Here is a 27478-nt window from a genome sequence, read left to right as displayed (position 1 = left end):
CTTGGACTTGTACCTTGTTTGACTCGAACTTGTCTTGGACTTGTACCTTGTTGGACTCTGACTTTTCTTGGACGCGTACCTTGTTGGACTCTGACTTGTCTTGGACTCTGACTTGTCTTGGACTCGTACCTTGTGGGACTCTGACTTGTCTCGGACTTGTACCTTGTTGGACTCAAACTTGTCTCGGACTCGTACCTTGTGGGACTCTGACTTGTCTTGGACTCGTACCTTGTTGGACTCGAACTTGTCTTGGACTCGTACCTTGTTGGACTCTGACTTGTCTTGGACTCGTACCTTGTTGGACTCTGACTTGTCTTGGACTCGTACCTTGTTGGACTCAAACTCAGCTATTGAGAACTGGTCAAGTTGCTCCTGGCCGCTGATATTGATCCCAGTGGATATTGATCCCGGTGGATATTGATCCCGGTGGATATTGATCCTGGTGTGTGTTGCAGGTGTCGAGCCTCGCTCCGATGCTGGACTACACCACAGAGATGGACCGCTACCGCTCGTCCATCGCCAACTTCTATAAGACCAACGTCAACATGAACATGAACGTCACAAACTTCCCTCAGTCCGCCAAACTGGCGGCACGTTTGGCGGCCGCCGCCCCCATGTTCCCCCCCGCCGCCGCCAGGCTGGGTGCCATGGCGACGGCGCCCTGGGGTTGCCATGACAACATGAACGTGAACATGAACCACCCGGCGGCCATGTTCTGGGGTCGGCCCAAACCCGCCCCGACGCATCACCACCACCACCCCCACCATCACCCCTCAGCAACGCCGGGGCACATGACCTCATCACACCCCCACGGGACCAGCATGCACCAGGGCAGCGGCGGGTCAGGAGGGGGAGGAGGAGGGGGTGGAGGGAGCAGTGAGGGGGGAGGAGCTGAAAAACACGGACACACTGCCTCCTCACTTCCTGTCACACAAGGAGCAGCACACCATCACCCCATGGCACCGAGCAACGGGAACTTCCTCCCTGCTTACGGTGCGGACTGCGGCGTCATGAACAAACAGGGACACGCCCACCCGGACATGATGGGCCTATCGGAGGGCGGGAGCTGCAATGGGGGAGGGGTGATGGGTAGCAGCTTCCTGGGGGGGCTGGGATTACCCCCCGGGGTCATCGTCATGGCGATGGGGTCGGCAGGGGGCGGGATCTCAGATGCCGGCAGCGCCTTCCAGATGACCGGCGGCCAGCGGGCGCTAACGGACTGCCAGCAGCACGCCAACTCCTCCCCCTGCCCCTCATCCTCCTCGCCCTCGTCGTCGGGGGTGACGGCCGGGGGCGTGGCCTTGTCGTCGTCGTCAACGACAGGGACATCCTCGGGCGCGGTGGCCAAGAGGAAGAGGAAGCGGTGCGGCGTGTGCGGGCCGTGCAGGCGGCTCATCAACTGCGGCGTCTGCTCGTCCTGCCGCAACAGGAAGACGGGTCACCAGATCTGCAAGTTCAGGAAGTGTGAAGAGCTGAAGAAGAAGCCGGGGGGAGGAGGGGGGGCGCTGGAGGTGAGGTCGCACACAGGAAGTACACGCACACACAGGAAGTACACACACACAGAAAATACACACACACAGGAAGTACACACACATGAAGTATACACACTCACAGGAAGTACACGCACACACAGGAAGTACACGCACACACAGGAAGTACACGCACACAGAAAATACACACACACAGGAAGTACACACACACAGGAAGTACACACACTCACAGGAAGTACACACACACAGAAAATACACACACACAGGAAGTACACACACAGGAAGTATACACACTCACAGGAAGTACACGCACACACAGGAAGTACACGCACACAGGAAGTACACACACACAGGAAGTACACACACTCACAGGAAGTACACACACACAGGAAGTACACACACACACACATACAGGTTGTTGTTTCCTCTTCTTTAAAGTCTTTGCAAGATAGTGTGTGTGAATGTGAGTGAATGTGTGTGTGCGTGCATGCATGCCTGTATTTGTGCGTGCGTGCAGGCGTGTGTGTGTGTGTGTGTGTGTGTGTGTGTGTGTGTGCGTGCATGCGTGCCTGTGTGTGTGTGTGTGTGTGTGTTGGCTCACTTAACCCAGACGACTGCCAGCGAGCTGGAAGGCATCAGCCAGCCCGCTGAGTGTGTTCGTGTGAACGCTGTGCAGATGGTGGGTGGTGAAAAGCGAGCGCTCGGTCCCCGCTGAGGTTTGGCAGGCTGCCAACACACACACACACACACACTCACACACACACACACAAGTCTCCACTGAATCTCCGTGATAAAACGAAGCGTAGAGAGAGCGGGAAGGAGAATATTTGTTATCTACTACTGTGTGTGTGTGTGTGTGTGTGTGTGTGTGTGTGCGTGAGTGTGATAGTAAGAATTAGTGGCGATCAATAATTCATTGACACCAGCGTTCGACCTCACTGCCGACTCTATATATCTCACACACACACACACACACACTCTCTCCCTGTGGGAATATCCACAAACTATCACTAATTATTCCCTCAACATCAACACGCACACACTGAAACGTGCGTGTACGTGCGTGCGTGCGTGCATGTGAGTGTGAATTAGCAGCCATAATCTCCCTCAATTATACACTAATTGGACCTGTTGAGGATAGTGACAGCAGTGTGTGTGTGTGTGTGTGTGTGTGTTGTAATGCATGTGAATGTATCTGAGTCATCACACTGTGTGTGTGTGTGTGCGTGTGTGTGTGTGTGTGTGTGTGTGTGTGTTATCAGGTGGTTTCACACTCTTGCCTCATCCCTCCTCCGTTCTCTTTGATGTCGACCTGACAGACTCTCAGCCAATCATGAAGTTTACTTTGTGAAAATGAGCAGCAAAGCACCCTGGGAGTTTTCTCTACAGTTAGTCCAAAAGAGTTTAGAAGCAAAGAGACGAAACTCTGCCACCTGCCGCCATGTCGGATTGAAAACGCTTATTATATTTATAATATTTTTATTGTTCTATATGACAACAGAATAGAAATTATTTAGTTTTAGTTTCACTTTGTAGCCGGAGGTTTTACTGGCGTAAACATGGATGTATTTAGAGAACTGGATCCAGCGTTGGAGGCGGGGCTCCGTTCATTCCTCTGAGAGTTGCTCAGTGGAGCATGAAGCCCAAACGGCTCGACTTCCGTCTGGAAGAGTACCCGTATCTTAAGCTACATGGAACATGCGCATGCGCAGTCACATGACTCGGTCAAGAGGTCCCAACGTCACGGAAGTGTAGCTCTGTTAATAAATCCATGTTTTGTGTTTTCAGCATCAAATGTTCAACTCCTAAGAAAAGTGGCTTTGTAAGTTTTGTATCAGTGGTGGAAAGCAACTAAAAGTACATTTACTCATGTACTGTACTTAATTACTGAATTTCGAGGTATTTCTACTTTACACTAAAACATTGATTGACCTTTGCTGATGATGTGACATGTTGTGCATCCAACTTTACATTTCAAACCACTGGTCAGGTCCAGGTAATCACTTTATCACAACACGTTTAAAAGTCTAAAAACACATTTAAACACACAGAGACACAAACACTTCTCTCTCTCACGTCTTTGTTTTTTTGTCTCTTCTTCGTAGCGGCCGCCCTCCGTCCCGACCGGCGAGGCGTTTCGGTGGTTCTTCTAGCCTTCCCTCCGCCAACAGAGGCCGAACAGGAAGTCACCATCACACATGGACTATAAATCCAGCTGGGATGAATTTTAAAAAAAAAGGACTACAACTTCTAGATTTGAACCAGGTGCTTTGCAGCAGGATTACAATTTCATACTGAGTGGATGACTATTTAAGACTACAAATCCACCCACCTCAACTGGAACAGGGAACCAGCTAGGAGGACAGAGGTAGAGGGGGCAGTTTGGTCATGACGATGTCAACAATGCACATTTTCCTGAACTTGTTTGCAGGTAAATTTAAAACTTATATAGATGCACACAGGTTGTCTAGATGCTAGCCAAGCTACAGCTATTTGGCAAAAAAAAACCCAAAAAACGGACTTTCACCAGGAGACAAATATTGGTGCCCCGTGTGAGGCCAGAAGTCAATGTTGATTTATTTGTCATATAATTTCCGTATTTAAGTAACGCCACTAACCAGAGTTATTTTAACCTAAACCACCATCTTCTCCTAAACCTAACCAAAGTAGTAGTTTTCCTGTGAAGATGGAAGTTTTTTTTGAAAAGATTGTATGTATGTAACAAGCAGAAATTGACGCATGTTGCTGGACATTCGTAGGAAAACGCCCCAAAAATGAGGAATAATGTTTGGTAAGATATCATTCAAACATGAAGTTTACCTCAGCCCGGTGTAGCTTATGTAGCCTTGATCGAGACAAAAACATTAAAACATTTTTACTATGTTTGGGAAGCATTGAACACAATCATGGTAACGTACCCTCATACGACGGTTCGTATGATGATATCTGAAAAGTTATTCCTCATTTTTTGTGTGTATTCCTACGAATGTTCTACAACACGTGTCAATTTCTGCTCGTTACATACACACAGTCTTTTCAAAATAAACTTCCAACTTCACAGGAAACTACTTAGGTCTAGGAAAAGATGGTGGTTTAGGTTAAAATAACTACAGAAGTGGTGTTACTTAAGTACGGACGTTACGTGACAAATAAATCCAACATTGACTTCTGGTCTCATAACCCTAAGGACCCTTTTCGGGCCGACCCTAAGGATCCGTTTCAGGCGAAAGGATCCATATCGGGCCAACTCTAAGGATCGGTATCCGGCCGACCCTAAGGATCGTATCGGGCCAACCTTAAGGATCGGTATCCGGCCAACCCTAAGGATCGGTATGGGGCCAACCCTAAGGATCCGTATCGGGCTGACCCTAAGGATCAGTATCGGGATGATCCAGGCATATTCTAATGGATCGGTATCAAAATCCGATCCTTTCTTTACTTAACTCTACTGTTGTTTGGATCAAGTAGCTCATGAAAAATAATTTAGTAGCTACAGCTGTTATTTCAATGTATAAGATACATATTTAATCAAGATTTAGGTAGAGATAAATGTCGGATCAGACTCGGTATCCGCAAATAATCAATATTAAAGGACTCAGACTGGGATTATCGGTTTCTGACTTGTAAATAGCATTCACGTAAACACGCAAGTCAGAATTCCGCCGGAAAGCTCAGATTTATCCTACTCGGCACTTAACGGAAGCGCCTGAAAACCAAATAAAAGTAGACTTCTCCTCGTTCAATGTGATTAAAACTAAATTTAATGGACATAGTTTACCAACTCTGTAATTATACAACCGTCTTCAGTTGACCGATGAAGTCCCATATGACCTGTATCCTCTACGACAACCTTCACCATCTGTGATCAAACTGTCTCCTCCTTCCTCCTCTTCTTCCTCCTCCTAGCAAACCACAAACCCCATCGTAGCCAAACCAGGAAGAATCAGGCCTCACGTGGACCACAGAAACAGTTTGACCAAAACCGGACGACAAGTTAACCTCAAAGGAAACACTTAACCACAAGAGGGAGTACAAACTGACCTCAGCAGGAAGTGATCCAGGACTGTTATTAAGGACTACAACTTCACCACAGTAGGACTACAATTACCACATCACTGTTATCTGTCTCTTCTGTCTACCTCCTCCTCAAGAACTTAAAAGACACCTTGATTGATTTTTTTTTCTGGGCTGTGTTCACGCTGGTACGACTTGATCTGCTTCTGAACTCTCTGGATGGTCCAGAGCTGACCCCCTTCTCGTGGTTCTTTTATTTATTCTTTTACTCCGCTGCCTAAAGGAGCTCTTAGATGTCTGATCGTGTTTTAATTTGTCTGGATTTCAATGGAAAGTTCTCAGGGCGCAGTCATACTTCCAGACTGAAAAAAAAAACTCACTTTGTTGTATTTTTGTATTTGCGTAACGAAGGTTTGTAATTTCTGTTTGAATATTGGCTCTGAATTGGCACATCCAGCCTCAAACCTTCAGATTTGTAAAGTCTGTATCGGTCAAACCCTCACCGGGACCCTCAAAGAGAGTTCAGAACCAGTTCCTCTTTTCTTGTATCAGTCCAGATTGTACCACACGGTGACCCCGACAGGAAAACGGGAACTCACAGGGAACCTTTTGGATCTTCTGGGAAGCTCTGAGCTGAACCCTGGGACTAAACGAACCGAGCTGAACTGAACGAGATCGGATCAGAACATTCCACACTAAAGACATTTTCCAACACGTCGGTGGGTCTGACTTTGAGTTAACAACCACGACATGTTCTGGGACCTTTTTAAATGCGTACCAAGAGTCCCCCCCCAAAAAAACAAAATGATTCGTTCTTGATACCTTTACATAAAAAAATAAGTTCTTAGCAAGTCTTGTTTTGAAGAACGGATAAAGTAAAGTTACTGAACGCCATGATGGAGACATTTTCTGGGTTTAACTTCGTTAAAGTCTCCATCAAAAACGAGAAAACGGAATCAAATCAAACCGTCGGCTGACCAGAGACGCTGAACTAAAGCCGGGTTTACGCTTGCCGTGGCATCCTTCGTGCGAGGGTGCGCGAGCCAATAAGGACATCATCACGTATTGTGCGTAAAGTGCGAAACCTCCGCAAGTGCTTGGTTGTGCACCTCTGAGTTAGAAAGACAGCCAACGACTCTTTTCTTTCCAGGGATCGTATAAAGGCGATGAAGTTTACAGTTACTCACAGCTCCTCCTCAGCGTAGAGAAGTTTGGTTTATGGCGTTCTTTTGGTAACACTCGTCGACTTCTTGCTTTTTCACAATATATTTAGTTTGTACGCCCTCTGGCGTTTCGGAGAATACTGCACAGAATAACACGTTGAGCATAAACAACTTTGTTTATGCTCGTAGCTCGCCACGGTGCCTCGCCGCGAGCATGAACAAAGCCTACGGGTTGTGGGCTTTTTAAAGGATCTTGCTATTCAAGTTGTTTTGCTGAGACTTTCTCCAGATTTCCGTTAGCTTAATGAGGATGTAGTGATGTTCAGTTGCGCTTACTAATTCTGCATTTCCACTTTCTACTCAACTCGACTCTACGCTCTTTTTTGGTTTTCCATTAGCTAACATTGCGGATAGTCCCTGATACCTGGTACTTTTACTGGCACCAACGAGGTCAAGGTTCCAAGCCAGCATGCGACATCCTGCACAAACCGAGAGTAGTGACGGCAATTTTCTTTATTTGCTCGACGACAAAAGTGTGGACGTTCCTCTGTTTGGTTGCCGATGAAACGATGAAGATGATGTCCCGGCAGTTTCATGTGGTGTTGCCATGGCGATCAGCCGAGAGTCCCGTCTACACTGAGGGGGGGGAAACGAGTAGAGAAAAGTTCCAAAAGTGAGTCGAGTCGAGCCGAACCCCTGATGGCGGTGAGAGGTAGTTAGTTGCTCTTTCACTTCGTTGTAAATAGTTTTTATTGGGAAGAAAAAGTCCCGCTGAAAACTGTTGAGTGAGGTCTGAGGTTATCCTCAGAAACCAGGACAGAGTTACTGGAAAGTCGAAACGTTGCCGACTAGTTGTTCAACTAAATCTCTACGAACATCTACAAGCTCGATAACCACGGACTGAACCCCGACGACTCGTCCGTCAGCGCTCACAGACGTGTTGGAAACATTTACTTTTTGTTTTGGAGTACCATGAGGAAAACGTTCCCCCGCCTCGCCGTGGGAACTGAAACCGAGCGCCTCCGTCCTCCCCCGGGTGGCGTTGGGAGGGAGGAAGGAGGCGCTTGTTTTCGTGTGTCCGTCCTCGTCCTCATGTCTTCTGTCTCTGTGACCTCCTCATGTGCTGAATTGTAATAAAAGATTTCAAAGATTCAAAGATTCAAAGATGAGCAGCGAGAGTGTGATAGACGGGGGGGGTATGGATGTCAGGCCATTGCATCATATGACTCTGTGTATGTGTGTGTGTGTGTGTGTGTGTGTGTGTGTGTGTGTGTGTGTGTGTGTGTGTGTATGTGTGTGTGTGTGTGTGTGTGTGTGAGAGCAGGCATGAAAATGAACAATATGTTTTTGTGTTTGTGTGAAAATGTGCCGCCACAAGATGGAAGCTGTGTGTGTGTGTGTGTGTGTGTGTGTGTGTGTGTGTGGAGATATGTGTGTGTGTGTGTGTGTGTGGGCTTGTCATCTCAGTAATGGTGTTGCTATCAGAGAGAGAGAGAGAGAAAGACTGGTTGTCCCTGACGACGGTGCGCCGTGTTGCCTGGCAACAGTGCTAACAATGGCCCAGCACCAGTGTTCTAGAATGTGGGCGTGGCCTCAGAGAAGAGGAGGGGGGGCTGGGGGGGTTTTCAACCCGTCAGCTGACTGATGTTTGTCATAAACCTGCAGATAAAGAAGCTTTTATCTAATAATCAACAAACAAACAAACAACAGATGAAACACATTATTTTATGGTTCCATATTTTCCTAATAATTTACCCCAAAATGCAATTTAGTACTAATTATATTACTAATTATAACAGTTATTGGGTAAATAAGTGTGAATTCATTAATAATTGATATGTAACATTGATAATCTTTCAGCCAACTGAACATGAAAAATATGATTTTTTTCCTACATGCAAACATACAGTTATCAGTTCAACATGTACGTTTCCAATAGTAGATCCATAACAATCAGATGATTGAACCGTTAGTATCATATCAGGAAAATATTAAACAAAATCAATGAAGCATTTCCTCATGAAGTTGTGACAAGATCATATCCCAAAAAACTATCTGTTCATTTACTCTTCATGGTGTCTCTTTGTAGTTGTTTTGAGTCTCTTTGTAGTAGTTTTGTCTCTTTGTTGACGTTATGCATCTCTGTTTTTTTGTCTCTTTGTGGTTGTTTTGCATCTCTGTAGTAGTTTTCTGTCTCTTTGTAGTTGTTGTGAGTCTCTTTGTGGCCGTTTTCTGTCTCTTTGTAGTTGTTTTGTGTCTCTTTGTGGCCGTTTTCTGTCTCTTTGTAGTTGTTTTGTGTCTCTTTGTGGCCGTTTTGTGTCTCTTTGTAGTCGTTATGCATCTCTGTGGTTAAGTGTCTCTTTGAGGTTGTTTTTTCTGTCCCTTTCTAGTTGTTGTGAGTCTCTTAGTGGCTGTTTTCTGTTTCTTTGTAGTTGTCTTGTGTCTCTTTGTAGTTGTTTTGTGTCTCTTTGTGGTTGTTTTGTGTCGTTGTGGCCGTTTTGTGTCTCTTTGTGGTTGTTTTGTGTCTGTGGTTGTTTTTCGTCTCTGTGGTCGATTTGTGTCTCTTTGTAGTTGTTTTGTGTTTCTTTGTGGCCATTTTGTGTCTCTTTTTGGCTGTTTTGTGTCTCTTTGTGGTTGTTTTGTGTCTCTTTGTAGTTGTTTTGTGTCTCTTTGTGGCCGTTTTGTATCTCTTTGTGGCCGTTTTGTAGTCGTTACGCATCTCTGTGGCTCAGTGTCTCTTTGTGGTTGTTTTGTGTCTCTTTGTGGTTGTTTTGTGTCTGTTTGTGGTTGTTTTTCGTCTCTGGTGTCGATTTGAGTCTCTTTGTAGTTGTTTTGTGTCTCTTTGTGGTTGTTTTGTGTCTCTTTGTGGTTGTTTTGTGTCTCTTTGTGGTTGTTTTGTGTCTCTTTGTGGTTGTTTTGTGTCTCTTTATGGTTGTTTTGTGTCTCGACTTTCTCTGCAGAGAGATGCGTAAGGTCTTCAGGACGTTAGATCCCGGGCTACTCCGTCGCTGCTGGGTGAACGTCGGTTTGTCTTTTTAGGAAATTTACAAAAGTTATCAGACGAACCACGTCGGGGGGTTTGATGAAGACGAGGATTCAGGGCCGGTTTGACAATCCGACAAACTCTTTGTTTGTTGGACGTTAAGAACTCTGCAGCGTCGTCCATCACTCGTCTCTTATTTAACTGGTCTCTGGTGATCAGTTCACACTCGTCTCCTGCTGTCTCTGCTTCACTGTGATGGACAGTTAGTGGACATAGAACGCTTCCTCAGCCTGGTGAAGACAGTTTGTCCTGCTGACGTCCTAACAGAGATCATCATGGTGGACGGCATCATGGACACGCCGCCGACGTCCTAACAGAGATCATCATGGTGGACGGCGTCATGGTGGACGGCGCTGACGTCTCACGGGTCAGTTTTATCTTCATTTGTCGTTATTTTGGTTCCTCTCACTGTTTCTGATCTTCTCGTTGTAGTTTTACTCTCTTTGACCGGAGTGAGTGAGTGTGTGTGTGTGTGTGTGTGTGTGTGTGTGTGTGTGTGAGCGTGTGTGTGCGTGTGTGTGTGTGTGTGTGAGTGAGTGTGTGAGTGTGTGTGCACGTGAGTGTGTGTGTGTGTGTGTGTGTGTGTGTGTGTGTGTTTAACAGCCATTTAATCGAACCCTGATCGTCTTAATTAGTGTAGAAGAGTCTCTGTCTCTCCCTGGAGACTCATTATCCCTCCTAGTGATTCTACTGAGGACGAAGAGGAGGAGGAGGAGGAAGAGGAGAGGAGAGGAGGAGGAGGAGGAGGAAGAGGAAGAGGAAGAGGAAGAGGAGGAGGAGGAGGAGGAGAGGAGGAGGACGAAGAGGAGGAGGAGGAGGAGGAGAAAGAGGAGAGGAGAGGAGGAAGAGGAAGAGGAAGAGGAAGAGGAAGAGAAAGAGAAAGAGAAAGAGGAGGAGGAGGAGGATGAGGACGAAGAGGAAGAGGAAGAGGAAGAGGAGGAGGAGGAGGAGGAGGAAGAAGAGGAAGAGGAGAGAGTGAAGGACGTGGAGGTGGAAAAGTAAGAAAAGAGAGAAGAGCACCAGGAGTGAAGACGAGAAGAGTGACGGCTCCATCTGGTGGTGAGAAACATAAACTGAACAACGTTTACTCTGAAACCCTGAATGATGAAGAATCACTGCAAGTTATCCTCCAGTATATATATATATATATATATATATATACATACATACTGTATGTATATATATATATATGTGTATATATATATATATATGTGTATATACATATACACATATATATATATATTATGTATATATATATACTGTATATATACATATACATATATATATATATATGTATATGTATATATATAAAAATATATATATATATTTATTTATTTAGCTCTTCCTGACTTCCTCCTGAGCTCCTCTTGACTTCCTCCTGAGCTCCTCTTGACTTCCTCCTGAGCTCCTCCGGCGCCGTCAGAGCTAATTATTATATTTATTAATCACTTGTAGGCGAGTCTCTGTTTTATCTTCAGATTACGTTTGATTGACAGACGGGAGGCGGGGTTAATGTTAGTCCTTTAATAGATCCGTCCTCGTGCCACTCATCAATAATCATCAATAATCATCATATGACCATGAAATCAACAAATAAAAGTTCATTTTTCATCCCTAAATAAACTCCTTTCTTTATAATCACATTATTTAAGTGGCTGTTTGAAACTTAATTAAAAAAGAATCTGATTAAATCCAATTAAAAATATAAAAAATGAAAAAAGAATCAGAACTTAATAAAACAATTTATCCAGATTTCAGCTCCACGAGAAACAAACAAGTGAACTCCGTTCCTCAGAAACAGACACACAGCGTCAGAGAAGTTACCGTTTAAATTCATCGTATAAACAAAAGAATAACAACGGAAGTAAAAAAAATCAGCAGTTTGTTTTTCACATTTTCTCCATCAAGTCCTCAAAACGTTTAAGTCCTACGTGGCCGAGTGCGTTCCTGTGTTCCAGATGCTGCCGGCCGAGCGGTCGTCAACAGGCGACTGAGAGTCTGAACGGACGTCAACGGAGGAGTTTGAGTTCCACTGGTTCTCCGCCGACGTGATGTGATTGTCTGCTCGGAGTTGAAAGTCTCTCCGAGAGTTTTTTGGATGAGAGTCAACGGGCGGCTCAGATTCCCGCTGAGAGTCGACGGGGAGTTTTGAGCGGGCGTCAACGGGGAATCTGGGATCAAAGTGGTTGTGAGGTTTTGAGTGAGAGTCAGCGAGGTGGAGAAGCTTTGAGTGGGACTCAACGGTAAGTTGAGAGCTGGACTTTTTATGGAAGGTAGCGGAGGATAAGGCTGCGTGGTTCAAGTGTTCGGCGCCGACGGAGATAAAAGAACGTAAGTTAACAGGTGGCACGGGACAATGCAAATCAATGGGTGGCAGGCGACCATAAGGCGATCTTTCCACGTGATTGACTAATGATTCCTTGTTGTCCGTCAGTCCTTCCGAAGCTGCACTGGAAGAGTGGAGGTCAACAGTAGATTTGGGACTTCTAGGACGTACGTCAATGGGTGACAACCTGCCGCTGGGAGCTGTTGTTGGCACCGAGCTAACTCTGGAGCGTGGAAGCCTTCCTGGCAAGTTCTCTCTCTTACTGGAGGAGTGGGAGTCAATGGCTGAGGAGTGAGGTGATGTGTCGTTACAGTTGACTCCTGAGAAAACATCGCCGCCCGCCGGTGCGCTTTCAGCAGAAACCCTGCTGGAAGGATGGAGGTCAAAGGGTGCTACCCGACAGGAATCTGGGCTTAGAGTCTTATTCCTGCAACCTCTGGAGGTAGAGTCATGGTGAGCTGGCTTCTCTTTGGACCAGCCAGAATGGAAATCAATGGGAGATAAAGAATTCACAGGATGCAAGTCAACGGGTGAAGATATATATATTTCCTTTCCGCTGTCACGGCCGGAATTCAAAGAGTGAAGAGAATTGAGATGCGATAAGCAGTCAGCACCGATGGGGCTGTTTTCCGACCCAGAAGAAGAAGAATGGATGTCGACGGTCAGCGCTCCGACTTTAGAAGGAGAACGGGAGTCTATGGCTGCTAAATGACAGGAAGAATGCATGTCATTGGCTGAAACGCCGCTAGTAGACGCTCCTCTCAGTGCCAAGGCGCTCGTGAAATGTCTCTTCAGCGTGGAGATGGGCGGGATGGTCTGGTTATCTGCAGGCGGCTCAGCGCCCAAACGGGAGTCAACGGGGTTCGGACTGAGGTCGGCGTGAGGTGAGTGCAGGTCAACAGGAGGTACGGGCGACCGCCGTGGACTCCCAGCATCTTTGTGTTTTAACGGCGGCGGCGTGTTTCTGTTGTGCGACCTGACGGGACTGGCCTGTTTCAGGAGCGGAGGGAATTCCTTGCCCTCGACCCGGCGCTCCTTCAGCCGCTCAAGAGGCGGCGGCAGCAGGCGGATGGTGGTACGACATGGCGGCGGGCGGATGGCAGTACGACACATCAGCAAGTCAGAGCCCCGGTTTTGGTCTACAATATCGTTAGACTGACCCTCGTCATGCCTCATCTCAGCCATCCAGCCGTGGTTTGAATTCGCCTGACTGACCTCGCTCTGATCCCGAAGACGCCGTTTCCGGGTGTCGGGTGAATAATTGGGGTCAAAGGTCAAAGACGGTTTGCATTTAGGTGCGGCAATTCCCTTCAGGTCATTGAGGATGGTCGCTAGTAGACGGCGGTCGGAAGTCTCAGAGTCTCTCTTGCGAACCAGATTCGTCGTCGTGGCGGCGGCGTCGTCTACGTCTCTCTGATTAGTGTTTAACTTTGTATCGGCCGTTCTCATTGGTCCGTTATCGTCATCTGACCCCAGCAGCGAGCCGCCCTCTTCAATGTTTTCCACGTCCACGTCACGATCGCTGTTGTCGCTGTTGTCGACAGCGATAGGACCCGCCGGCTCCGCCTCCGACCCGTCGGATCCTCGGTCCAGGATGTCGACAGGAAGCTCGCCGATTTCTGCGTTCAAGGCCCCGCCCACGCCGGCAGAATGCACCAACGGGAGAGGAGGAAGGTCGGAGAAGTCGACGGTCTGCTGGCTGCTGATTGGACTGCTGCTGCTGCCGCTGTTGTTGGCGTCGTCGTCGTCGTCGCGGCTGCTGTCGCTGTCGAGGGTGATGATCACCGGCGAGCTGAGAGAGACAGCGCGTTAATACTTTAGTGATCATATGTAGTTTCTGGTCACATGACGGCGGCGTGCTGTACCTGCTGTGTTGCGTCTTGCGGTGTTGTTTCCTGCGGCGTTTGCGGGCAGGAGGTTGCGTGGCGTTGGAGGTGATGGTGCCTTCGTAGATGATCTCCACACTGGGGCTTCGGTCGTCTCTGCTCCGTCTGCTGGACAGGAAACGACACATTCAGACAACCACATTTCATTTACTCAAAACAGAAACAGGAAGTGTCTCCTTACCTCTCGCCGCCGTCCCTCCTCTTCCTCTCCCGTCTCCTCTTCCTCCCGTCCTTCTCCCTCCTCTTCTCCCTGCTGCTGCTGCTCGGCCTCCAGGTGGGGTCCTTGTCATCGCTGTCCAGGTGGCGGCTCTTGTACTTCCTCTTCCCCCCAGGTTTCTCTCCGTGGTGATTGTTGCTGGGGGAGAGCGAGGGCGTCGGCGCCGTCTGTGACGACGGCTGTGGCGAGGAGCAGAGGGGTGAGGAGGAGGAGGAGGAAGGGGAGGGTGAGGAGACGGAGGAGGTGAGAGGGGAGATGTGGGAGCAGTGGTACTCCCAGCTGGAGTCGGGCGGGCTGGGCGGGAGCGGCGAGCCGGACTCGACGCTGGAGTGAAACGGCGAGGGGGAGTGCGAGAGGTGACGCATCATGGCGGGGTAAATGGAGCGGTTCGGGTTGTACAGAGTGCCGCTCTTCCTCAGTCGGTCGCCGCTCTTCTCCCGCCCTCGCCTCCTCCTCTTCTTCTTCCTCTTCTCCATCGCTGCCTCGCTGCCAGACTTCTGCCGCTCGCTCTCTCCGGGCGCCGCCGGGCTGAGCGTGCACACCGAGTTCCTGCTTCTCCCCGAGCTGCCCGACCAGGAGCGTGCACGGTGCTCGCCCGCCTCACCGTCTTTCTCCGTCGGCCCGTCGTCCTTCTCGCGACTGTTGGCGCCTGACGTGGAGGGAGGGATTGTGGGTAGGTAAGAGAGGGGAGGGGTGGTGGCGGGGAGCGGGGGAGGTTTCTCCGTGGCGTTCTTCTTCTTCTTCTCCTCGTCTTCCTCGGTGTCGGAGGAGAGCTGCACCAGCTCAGGCGTCCGCTCCGCGATCGGCTTCTTGTATCCGACGATCAGACACTCCTCCTCCTCCCACTTTCCTCCCTCCTCATTGGCGGCCTCCTGCGGGGCGGGGCTGAATGGCGGCGAGGCGAGCGAACACGACGGCTCGGCGGTGGAGTAGGAGGGACCTGGAGTCTCGTCGTCCCAGGCCGCCAGGCTGAGGCAGCTTCCTGCTTGGATGACGTCGTCGAGAGTGCTCGCCACTCTCCCAGGCAGCCTCTCCTCTGACCTTCCTCCCACCCGCCTCTCCTCTTCCTCGCCCTCCGATATGGCGATGACCGAGCTGCTGTCGGTGGAGCTGCTCGTCCCGTCCAGCTCCAGGGCGGCGTCCGGCGGTTCGTACACCGCGTGCATGTCGTAGTGTTCCAGGCTGAGCGGCGAGCGGGCGAAGCTGACCAGCTCATGCAGGAAGTGGTCGGTGCGTGCCAACAGGAATGGTCGCAGCTCTTCTTCTATGGTGGGCGTGTCCTCCAGGCCGTGGCGGGCGAGCCGTGCCATGATGATGCGCTGTACGATGTCAACTAGCGAGCCGTGCGCGCCGTACAGCACCGTGAGCTCCCGCCGCAACCAGGGCCGGAGTCTGTTCAGGTGGGTGGGGTTTCGGCGGAAGCTCTCTGCTGTGATGTCACGCCCCTGCCCCTGGTTACCGTTGACCCCGGCAACGCCGCGGACCCGTATGCCGCTCCGGTAGAGAGCGCGGCGGAAGGCCACCGTCTCTCTCTCCCTCAGCCGCCGTATTGTTCCACCTTCTCGCTGCAAACGCTGCCTCGCCACCAGACGAGTCATCAGCCGGCGTGACGCCCGGTCGTTGGGCGCCACGGGTGCTACCGCGCCCCCGAGTCCCGTCAGCCCCTCGAATATGACCCCACGCTCCGCCAGATCAGCCCCACCCCTCATCCTCGGCTCCTCCAGGTCTTCTCCCTCCTCGCTGTCCTCGGCAACAACGGGAGAGACGGCGGGGTCGTGAGGAAGAGGAGGAGCGAGAGGCGGCGAGTCGAGGTACCACTCCCACACCCCCGACCTCCTTCCTCCCCCTCCTCTTCCTCCCCTCTCCCTCCTCCGCCTCCTCGTCATCGTCTCCCCGCCGTCCGCCCCTCTGTGCCTCCTCAGCATCAGCCTCATCTGGTGGTCGCTCCTCGCCGCCGACGCCATCGCCGCCACCATCGCCACGGTGGCGGCGACGCTGCTGTTGGCGGGCGGCGGCCGCAGCGTGTACTCCTTGAAGTCGTCCTCGGCGCGGACCGAGTGCAGGATGGAGGCGAAGGGCTGCTTGCAGAGCGGGCACTCCGCCTTGTTGTGCGACCACTCCTGGATGCACGGGAAGCAGAAGCGGTGCAGGCAGCGGTCCAGGTACGCCAGGTTGTTGAAGCGGTCCAGGCAGATCGGGCACTTGGAGTCCGGCGACGCCTCCTCCGCCGCCATCACCGCCCGCGCCGAGGCCGAGGCCGAGGAGGAGGGAGGAGGAAGAGGAGGAGGAGGAGGAGGAGGTGACGAGGAGGAGGTGGCGGCAGCAGCTGTGGTCGAGCTGGCGTTCTTCCTCCTGCTGCTGCGACCGCCGCTCTCTCCGCTCCGCTCCTCTTCCTCCTCCGGCTGACCGCCTCCCGCTGCGGCACCTGCGGCCGCGTTGTCACGGCGACGCACTCGCAGTTTCATCCGCGTGGGCGCCATCATCTGGAAACAGATGGAATCAGTCACTCTACTGTCGTACTTATCAACGATATATATATATACATACTATATACAATATTGTTGATGCAATATACACCTCAAGTACAACTACCTCTGTTCACCTTTCATACTGTTTATACCTGTTCTATGTTTTACCTGTTCTATGTTTTATCTGTTCTATGTTTTACCTGTTCTATGTTTTACCTGTTCTATGTTTATAACTGTTCTATGTTTTACCTGTTCTATGTTTATAACTGTTCTATGTTTTACCTGTTCTATGTTTTACCTGTTCTATGTTTTACCTGTTCTATGTTTTACCTGTTCTATGTTTATAACTGTTCTATGTTTTACCTGTTCTATGTTTATAACTGTTCTATGTTTTACCTGTTCTATGTTTTACCTGTTCTATGTTTTATCTGTTCTATGTTATATCTGTTCTATGTTTTACCTGTTCTATGTTTTACCTGTTCTATGTTTATAACTGTTCTGTTTTACCTGTTCTATGTTATATCTGTTCTATGTTTTACCTGTTCTATGTTTTACCTGTTCTATGTTTATAACTGTTCTATGTTTTACCTGTTCTATGTTTTACCTGTTCTATGTTTATAACTGTTCTATGTTTTACCTGTTCTATGTTTATAACTGTTCTATGTTTATAACTGTTCTATGTTTTATCTGTTCTATGTTATATCTGTTCTATGTTTTATCTGTTCTATGTTTTATCTGTTCTATGTTATATCTGTTCTATGTTTTATCTGTTCTATGTTTTATCTGCCTCGTTTAGTCCTGTCAAGTATTTGTTTTAAAGCTCTGACCAGAAGTGGAAACTGTGAATGAATACGATGACAATAAAGCTTTCTATTCTATTCTATATCTATATAGATATAGATCTACATCTATATAGATTTATATAGATGTAGATCTATCTCTATCTTTTCCTTGATGTGTTTCGGAGATGAGGAGTAAAGACTCAGATCGTCATGGAGAACATCTGGATTTCAGGAATCTATTTTTATGTATAAAAAACTTTCCAAGAATGATGATATAGAAATAAAGCTCTTGAATCATGTTAGCATGCTAGCTGTTAGCTTGCTAGCTGTTAGCATGCTAGCTGTTAGCATGCTAACCTGTTAGCATACTCCCTTTTAGCATGCTAGCCTGTTAGCATGCTAGCTGTTAGCATGCTAGCTGTTAGCTTGCTAGCCTGTTAGCAAGCTAGCCTGTTAGCATGCTAGCTGTTAGCATGCTAACCTGTTAGCATACTCCCCTTTTAGCATGCTAGCCTGTTAGCATGCTAGCTGTTAGCCTGTTAGCCTGCTAGCTGTTAGCATGCTATCCTGTTAGCATGCTAACTGTTAGCATGCTATCCTGTTAGCATGCTAGCTGTTAGCATGCTAGCTGTTAGCTCCTCGTACCGGAGCAGAAGAGGAAGCCTCCCCGGGTCTCTGCGGGTCTTTTCTCCTCCGGGTAGAGTTCCGGACCGTCAGAGGCATCAGCCCTTCAGAGAGGCTCCCGGTCCTCCCGATCCGATCACAGCGTGAGCGCTAGCGGGACATCAGAGGCTCATCAGAGGCTGTGGAACCGCAGCGAGCTGAGACTGACGCCACGGTGCATGATGGGACATGCTACAAAGATCCTCAACAAGAAGAAGATGACCACACTGTTGGTTTCCGGAGGTGGAATGTAACTAAGAACATTTACTCAAGTCATTCAAGGTACTTGTACTACTTGAGTTTTTATATTTTCTGCTACTATATATATATATATATTTATAAATATATGTATATATATATATATTTATAAATAGCACAAATGAAGACTACACAAACATAACAAAACATAGTACATTTTTATTCTTATTTTATTCTAACGTTTTATCTATTCTTTGTTATTATACTGTTTGTCTCGCACCAAAAAGCCAAAGAAAATTCCTCGTGTATACCCCTTACACCTGGCAATAAACACCTTTCTGATTCTGATTCTGATTCTGATTAATATACAGTTTAGCGCTTCCACCTAAATATTGTTAAAATGTTACAATGTTATAGAAAACACAAGATTAACATACAGAAATAATATGACTACATAATAGTGACAAACAATTAGAACCGTATATATAATAACAATAAATATATCATACTATTATTATATATATTATTTTCTATTGTTTTATAACATAACATTTATAATGTATAATGCGTATTGTACTACATGTTTGAATGTTGTTTAATTCATTCTTTGTGTTTTCCTTCCTCTCTGTTCTGTTTACAGATGAAGCCTCTCTTATCGGATTATTACATTTTTACAGTTATTTCATAGATTCTTTCTTTATTATTATTTGTTTACTTTAATGTACTAAAATAAATACTCAAGAAAAAGTACAAGTACCTCAAACTTGCACATAGGTAGGCTTCAGTACTTGAGTACATTTACTGTGTTAACAGACCTCGCTGTTTTTGTGTTTCCTGAAATGAAGCGGAGTGAGACATCTTCATGTTCTCAGTGCTGCCCCCCAACGGTGCAACTCGAGTACTGCACTCAGGTACACATTAAAGACACATCAGGTACACATTAAAGACACATCAGGTACACATTAAAGACACATCAGGTACACATTAAAGACACATCAGGTACACATTAAAGACACATCAGGTACACATTAAAGACACATCAGGTACACATTAAAGACACATTAGAGGTATTTGTACTTTACATGAGTATTTTCTTTTCATGCTACCTTCTACTTCTACTCCACTACATGCATCTGACTGCTTTAGTTACTTTACAGAATATTTTTTACAGTGTGGTATTAGTACTTTTACTTTACAGAGTATTTATAGTGTGGTATTAATCTTTTTACAGCAGTAAAGTATCTGAATATTTCCTCCAGCTCTGTTTTTGTCCTCTCCAGTCTGAATCATTCACAGAAAATATAAAATTACAAATAAATGAACGCTGATTTAACATCTGTTCACCAGACTCTGTTAGAAAATGTGCCGTTTTAATGCTGGCACGCTCGCCACGATAGTAAAGTTCACGGTAGAACATCGACTTTAAATCTTACCGCATAAAATACAATCTTCTCTCTGATTTGGGATAGAAATGATCCTCAGTGACGCTCTACTGTAGTCTAGTTATGGGTAGAATCTAATTCTCAAATTCATTCCCATAATACTAGACAGGTTAATCATCTTCACCTTCCTTTTTACAAAACAGAACATGGCCAGTACTCCCTCAGATATCCTGGTGTACAAATATGGAGCACCAAAATACACATTATCAAGAGCTCGTTATCCTCAGAACATTCTAAAAGGAAATTATCATCACACTTAATTCATGATGTCTTTTTTATGTATTTCATTGTTTTTATTGGATTGTTTTCCATTGTTTGGTTTTCCTGCACATTTTGTGTTCTTCTTGTTGTTGTTTAACTTTGTTGTATTTTTAAAATGATGTTAGTTTAGATCTTTCTTCTTTTTTTGTTATAGTGTTTTTTTCTCCTGGGGTTGGGGGGGGCTTCTTGACCTCTCATCACACATTTCTTGTTTTATTTTCATTGACTGGATTTTGTGCAGTTTTATAGATGTGCAGATAAATTAAAAATAATAATAATAATTGAATCTGTTGTAGCGACACTCCGAACCACCAGCTGGAGGTATGGAGCAACTACAGCTACAAAACCAAGAGAAGAAGAGGGAGGAGGAAGCCGGAAGCAGGAAACCGGAAGCAGAAAGTGGTGTAAACAAACCAAACAAATACATCGGTTACTGTCCGTTACTGTCCGTTATCTGTCCGTTACTGTCCGTTACTGTCCGTTACCGTCGGTTATCTGTCCGTTACTGTCGGTTATCTGTCCGTTACTGTCGGTTATCTGTCCGTTACTGTCGGTTATCTGTCCGTTACTGTCGGTTATCTGTCCGTTACTGTCGGTTATCTGTCCGTTACTGTCGGTTATCTGTCCGTTACTGTCGGTTATCTGTCCGTTACCTGTCCGTTACCTGTCCGTTACCTGTCCGTTAACCGTCGGTGATCTGTCGGTGATTCAGCGGGAACATGGTGACTCTCAGCAGACGGGATCTGGACGGGATCTACTCTCTGGTATGATCAACACCGTTAAACTCTCCGTTACCGGAGAGATTCCCGGTTCAGATCGATAACAGATCGATAACAGCAGCTACCCGTTAATCAGCAGGATCAGAGGAATGTTAATAAATCCTCTTATCACTAGTATTTAAATGGAACCCTGAACATTAATTGGTTAAAAGCTAGTTCTGTATACCTGTAATCATATTAATAACAATAATCATATTAATAACAATAATCATATTAATAACAATAATCATATTAATAACAATAATCATATTAATAACAATAATCATATTAATAACAATAATCATATTAATAACAATAATCATATTAATAACAATAATCATATTAATAACAATAATCATATTAATAATAATAATCATATTAATAACAATAATCATATTAATAACAATAATCATATTAATAATAATAATCATATTAATAACAATAATCATATTAATAACAATAATCATATTAATCATATTAATAACAATAATCATATTAATAACAATAATCATATTAATAATAATAATCATATTAATCATATTAATAACAATAATCATATTAATAACAATAATCATATTAATAATATTAATAACAATAATCATATTAATAACAATAATCATATTAATAATAATAATCATATTAATAACAATAATCATATTAATAACAATAATCATATTAATCATATTAATAACAATAATCATATTAATAACAATAATCATATTAATAATAATAATCATATTAATAACAATAATCATATTAATAATAATAATCATATTAATCATATTAATAACAATAATCATATTAATAATAATAATCATATTAATAACAATAATCATATTAATAATAATAATCATATTAATCATATTAATAACAATAATCATATTAATAACAATAATCATATTAATAACAATAATCATATTAATAATAATAATCATATTAATCATATTAATAACAATAATCATATTAATAACAATAATCATATTAATAACAATAATCATATTAATAATAATAATCATATTAATAACAATAATCATATTAATAATAATAATATTAATAATAATAATCATATTAATAACAATAATCATATTAATAACAATAATCATATTAATCATATTAATAACAATAATCATTAATAACAATAATCATATTAATAACAATAATCATATTAATAATAAATTAAATTAAGGGCTATAGGGCTTTACCTGTAATTCATATTAATAACAATAATAATAATCATATTAATAACAATAATCATATTAATAATAATAATAATAATCATATCAATAACAATAATCATATTAATAACAATAATAATAAATTAAATTAAGGGCTATAGGGCTTTACCTGTAATTCATATTAATAACAATAATAATAATCATATTAATAATAATAATAATCATATTAATAACAATAATCATATTAATAATAAATTAAATAAAGGGCTGTAGGGCTTTACCTGTAATTCATATTATTAATAATAATATGAAATGAAGTGTTATAATATTATATAATAATACTTCAGTATCACTTCTTCCATGTGAATCGTCACGGTGACGTCTCTCTCTGTGTCGTTACTGATGTGTTGTGAATCGTCACGGTGACGTCTCTCTGTGTCGTCACTGATGTGTTGTGAATCGTCACGGTGACGTCTCTCTGTGTCCTCACTGATGTGTTGTGAATCGTCACGGTGACGTCTCTCTGTGTCCTCACTGATGTGTTGTGAATCGTCACGGTGACGTCTCTCTGTGTCCTCACTGATGTGTTGTGAATCGTCACGGTGACGTCTCTCTCTGTGTCGTTACTGATGTGTTGTGAATCGTCACGGTGACGTCTCTCTGTGTGTCGTTACTGATGTGTTGTGAATCGTCACGGTGACGTCTCTCTGTGTCGTTACTGATGTGTTGTGAATCGTCACGGTGACGTCTCTCTGTGTCGTCACTGATGTGTTGTGAATCGTCACGGTGACGTCTCTGTGTGTCGTTACTGATGTGTTGTGAATCGTCACGGTGACGTCTCTCTGTGTCGTTACTGATGTGTTGTGAATCGTCACGGTGACGTCTCTCTGTGTCGTCACTGATGTGTTGTGAATCGTCACGGTGACGTCTCTCTGTGTCGTTACTGATGTGTTGTGAATCGTCACGGTGACGTCTCTCTGTGTCGTCACTGATGTGTTGTGAATCGTCACGGTGACGTCTCTCTGTGTCGTCACTGATGTGTTGTGAATCGTCACGGTGACGTCTCTCTGTGTCGTTACTGATGTGTTGTGAATCGTCACGGTGACGTCTCTCTGTGTCGTTACTGATGTGTTGTGAATCGTCACGGTGACGTCTCTCTGTGTCGTCACTGATGTGTTGTGAATCGTCACGGTGACGTCTCTCTCTCTGTCGCTACTGATGTGTTGTGAATCGTCACGGTGACGTCTCTCTCTGTGTCGTCACTGATGTGTTGTGAATCGTCACGGTGACGTCTCTCTGTGTCCTCACTGATGTGTTGTGAATCGTCACGGTGACGTCTCTCTGTGTCCTCACTGATGTGTTGTGAATCGTCACGGTGACGTCTCTCTCTGTGTCGTCACTGATGTGTTGTGAATCGTCACGGTGACGTCTCTCTGTGTCGTCACTGATGTGTTGTGAATCGTCACGGTGACGTCTCTCTCTGTCGTTACTGATGTGTTGTGAATCGTCACGGTGACGTCTCTCTGTCGTCACTGATGTGTTGTGAATCGTCACGGTGACGTCTCTCTCTGTGTCGTTACTGATGTGTTGTGAATCGTCACGGTGACGTCTCTCTGTGTCCTCACTGATGTGTTGTGAATCGTCACGGTGACGTCTCTCTCTCTGTCGTCACTGATGTGTTGTGAATCGTCACGGTGACGTCTCTCTCTGTCGTTACTGATGTGTTGTGAATCGTCACGGTGACGTCTCTCTGTGTCGTCACTGATGTGTTGTACTTTGTTCTTCTTGTGTCTCAGGTGTTGCTGGCCGTGGTGGTCTTGTCCTGGTCTTATGTGATCTACGCCAGCAGGATCGCAGCTCATTGGCTGCTGGAGGAGAGGACCGCCCTCCTGCAGCAGCACTGACAGCCCATTGGACGGCCGATACAGGTGAAGAAGCCCGTACTGGATTGTGTTTTTATGGGGGGGGGTTAAATGATCAGTGATCCAGACTGAGACTAACTCTTTACTTCATCACCGATCATCGTTTGGTCTTTAAAATGTAAATAAAGTTATTCAAATGTGACCAACAGTTGTCCCAGAGAGAGAAGCAGCAGATACTCAGACTGGTTTTCTGTTGATGGACGGATTGATCAGCTGTAGCACAGAATGATTGATCAGCTGTAGCACAGAAGGATTGATCAGCTGTAGCACAGAAGGATTGATCAGCTGTAGCACAGAAGGATTGATCAGCTGTAGCACAGAAGGATTGATCAGCTGTAGCACAGAAGGATTGATCAGCTGTAGCACAGAATGATTTATACCACTGATAATTATTGATCGGATTTATTTCCTTAAAGGAAAAATTAGCAAGTTTTATGAAACCAGAACTCCGAGGCTCCGAAATCCGAACCAAGACGGCAAACTGTAGACTGAAATGTTCCTCTCAGCGTCACAGCCGATCCAGATCAGGGTTCTTTGTTTATGATCCAGATCAGGGTTCTTTGTTTATGATCCAGATCAGGGTTCTTTGTTTATGATCCAGATCAGGGTTCTTTGTTTATGATCCAGATCAGGGTTCTTTGTTTATGTTTAAAACATTAAAATATAAAATAGAAACGTACAATTAAACTGTTTATATTGGAACCTCTTCCAGACTGAGAGACCAGACTGGTCAGACCTGCAGAGACCAGATCTCACCGGAACTCCCGTAGAGACTGGACCTCCCGTAGAGACCGGACCTCCTGCAGAGACCGGACCTCCCGTAGAGACCGGGACTCCCGTAGAGACCAGACCTCCCGTAGAGACCGGACCTCCCGTAGAGACCGGGACTCCCGTAGAGACCAGACCTCCCGTAGAGACCGGACCTCCTGTAGAGACCGGACCTCCCGTAGAGACCGGGACTCCCGTAGAGACCAGACCTCCCGTAGAGACCGGGACTCCTGTAGAGACCGGATCTCCTCCAAGACTGAACCTGCTGGACCTCTGAACGCTTCCAGACCGACCAAGGGATCTGAATGGAACCGAACTGAGACCAGATGTCCCACTGAAACCAGACGGACGCTCTGCTGAGGGACGATTGAAACCTCCATCCTTCTGTCTGTGCAGGTTTAACGTCGGCAGCACGGCGACCTCTGGTGGTTTATCAGAGCCGCTGCAGCTCTACAACCACTCACTGATTCAATGTGTTATTTCTTCATGTCCTAATAATCCACTAGAGTCAAACATTCAGACAGAAACTAATCTGACACTATTTTATAATCGATTGAAGGAGACGTGTCTTCCTCTCTTCCTCTCTGATGGGAATATTTGAACAGCTGTATCGCTGTCTTTAAATCCACCAGACTCCATTCATAAAGGGTTAATCTGACCTCTCAGAACAGAGTAAACACAGGACCAGACGACCAGACGACCAGACAACCAGCTGACCACACAACCAGACAACCAGACGACCAGATAACCACACAACCAGACAACCACACGACCAGACGACCAGACAACCAGATAACCACACAACCAGACGACCAGACGACCACACAACCAGATAACCAGACAACCACACGACCAGACGACCAGACAACCAGACGACCAGACAACCAGACGACCAGACGACCAGACGACCAGACGACCAGACAACCACACAACCAGACGACCAGACGACCAGACAACCAGACAACCTTCAGTTAATTACAAACTGTTCTTGGTTTTACTAACTCTTCCTGTTAGTTTAATGTTCCAGATGTTCTATTAGAGAGCCGTCTCTGATTATGGGTTTTATTTTGTGTAATATTTGTTTTCACTTTGATATTAAAGAGTTTTTCCAGAAAGCCTCGTTTCCTGCGCCGTGATTGGCCGATTACAGGATCCAATCAGATTGACTGTGAACAAAGACGGGAGTTGTGTCTGTGTGTGTGATGTATTCAGTGTGTGTGTGTGTGTGTGTGATGTATTCAGTGTGTGTGTGTGTGTGATGTATTCAGTGTGTGTGTGTGTGTGATGTATTCAGTGTGTGTGTGTGTGTGATGTATTCAGTGTGTGAGAGCTGAGTGTTTGATAATGACAGTGTTTGATGTGTGTGTTTGTGTGTGTGTGTTTGATGTGTGTGTCCTCAGATATGATAATGATCTGTTCAGAGGTGGAGGAGGAGAGCGGGGCGAGCGAGCTCCGTGGTGAATGGAGACACTCAGAGAGAGAGAGAGAGCGGTGAGTACTCATCCTGTTAACACAAACACTTCAATCAGTCGTCCTCTCATCTGTAATTAAAACTCTGCTCCTCTCCTCTCATCACGCTGCTCTAATAAACTACAGCTCTCATATCCCCACGATCAATCACTAACATAACCTAGAGATCAATAATCAATCACTAACATAACCTAGAGATCAATAATCAATCACTAACATAACCTAGAGATCAATAATCATTCACTAACATAACCTAGAGATCAATAATCAATCAATCACTAACATAACCTAGAGATCAATAATCAATCACTAACATAACCTAGAGATCAATAATCATTCACTAACATAACCTAGAGATCAATAATCAATCACTAACATAACCTAGAGATCAATAATCAATCACTAACATAACCTAGAGATCAATAATCAATCACTAACATAACCTGTAGATCAATAATCATAATGAATAATCCACTGACTGATCGTTTAACTGATGATATAGTTCATATAATATAAAGGGGTTTATATACAGTATAAAGTATAGTGTGTGTGTGTGTGTGTGTGTGTGTGTGTGTGTGTGTGTGTGTGTGTGTGTGTGTGTGTGTGTGTGTGTGTGTGTGTGTGTTTATTGTCATTAGAGAGTTTGTTCATAATAAAGTGATGGTTGAGATTTAACAGAGTTATTGATATCATACAGAGTTCAAATATTCAACGTGGATGTTTCTGAACACTCACACACCTGAGCCCTCTGTGAGTGAGTGAGTGAATGTGTGTGTGAGTGAGTGTGTGCGTGAGTTTCTGTGTGTGTGTGTGTGTGTGTGTGAGTGTGTGAGTGTTTTATGAAGAGCTGCCTTGTGCAGCTGTGCTCGTATTGAACCTCCTCCTCCGGCAGATGAGCCCATAAAACACTCACATTAAATATATAATGTGATTTTAAACTAACTATGGAAGCAAAAATAATATTAATAATAAATGTAGCCATTAATTAATTAATAAAATGTGACATAAATTGATTTTTTTATGATTATTTATTTACTCTTCTGTTTAATTTTCCCCTTTTCATTTATTTATGTGTTATTATTTTTTGCGTTTAATTTGTATTTTTTTTTTAATAAAAAATAAATGCAAAATAAATTATTTATGTATTTATTTTTAAATATATGTATTTATTTTTGCATTCATTATTTATTTATTTTTGCATTCATTTTGTATTTATTTTTAAATGTTGAGTAACAGCCCCCTCATTTGCATAATGAGGCAGAAATGCATAAAGAAATGTGTAAAGAAAAGAATACAGAAATAAGTTTGGGGAGATCAATAAGCGGTGAAATGCAGAAGGAAAATCATACATTTATAAATAAATAAATACGTAAAATATGTACATTTAAAAAGTAAACAAAGAAATAAATGCATGAATAACTAAACGTCTGCT

At 44.9% G+C, this 27478-nt stretch overlaps 2 protein-coding genes and 1 long non-coding RNA gene across 9 annotated transcripts in view; 2 read left to right on the top strand and 1 right to left on the bottom strand.

Moving 5' to 3' along the window:
- The window catches only part of LOC119481774 (CXXC-type zinc finger protein 5-like), a 16312-nt gene extending 8489 nt beyond the window's left edge, over positions 1-7823 (top strand). For 4 of the 6 annotated variants that reach the window (XM_037758983.1, XM_037758982.1, XM_037758985.1 and 1 more), the window contains exons 3-4: positions 456-1511; positions 3596-3998. In XM_037758983.1, coding sequence (XP_037614911.1) covers positions 456-1511; positions 3596-3643 — 1104 coding nt within the window. In that variant the 3' untranslated portion in view covers positions 3644-3998. Of the gene's footprint in view, positions 1-455; positions 1512-3595; positions 3999-5396 lie in introns of those variants that run through there. The other 2 variants (XR_005205262.1, XR_005205261.1) reach the window with 2 other exon arrangements.
- Positions 7824-11219: 3396 nt separating this feature from the next.
- On the bottom strand, positions 11220-18261 carry LOC119481734 (serine/arginine repetitive matrix protein 2-like). 2 transcript variants are annotated; one of them, XM_037758895.1, is made up of 4 exons: positions 18035-18261; positions 14104-16622; positions 13902-14030; positions 11220-13828 (listed from the first exon to the last, which is right to left on the bottom strand). In XM_037758895.1, exons 1-4 carry the CDS (start codon positions 18110-18112, stop codon positions 11638-11640), a joined length of 4917 nt encoding a protein of 1638 aa, XP_037614823.1. In that variant the 5' UTR covers positions 18113-18261; the 3' UTR covers positions 11220-11637. The 2 variants fall into 2 exon arrangements, with proteins under 2 accessions (XP_037614823.1, XP_037614824.1); XM_037758896.1 differs by having other exon boundaries at positions 13902-14027.
- On the top strand, positions 18197-18997 carry LOC119481807. The gene is made up of 2 exons (XR_005205274.1): positions 18197-18334; positions 18891-18997. It is a non-coding gene; the product is annotated as an uncharacterized LOC119481807 (long non-coding RNA).
- Positions 18998-27478: the final 8481 nt, after the last annotated feature.

This window comes from Sebastes umbrosus, chromosome 22 (assembly GCF_015220745.1).
Source record: "Sebastes umbrosus isolate fSebUmb1 chromosome 22, fSebUmb1.pri, whole genome shotgun sequence".
Lineage (NCBI taxonomy): Eukaryota > Metazoa > Chordata > Actinopteri > Perciformes > Sebastidae > Sebastes > Sebastes umbrosus.
This window is presented reverse-complemented; position numbering and strand designations above follow the sequence as displayed.

Excerpts from the sequence above, each read along its gene's own strand:
- LOC119481734 (XM_037758895.1), bottom strand. The coding sequence starts at position 18,112 with ATGCCTCTGACGGTCCGGAACTCTACCCGGAGGAGAAAAGACCCGCAG. Across the intron at positions 16,623-18,034 it reads AGGCTTCCTCTTCTGCTCCG|ATGATGGCGCCCACGCGGAT; the intron begins GTACGAGGAGCT and ends ATCTGTTTCCAG. Across the intron at positions 14,031-14,103 it reads AGGAGGGACGGCGGCGAGAG|CAGACGGAGCAGAGACGACC; the intron begins GTAAGGAGACAC and ends TTTCCTGTCCAG.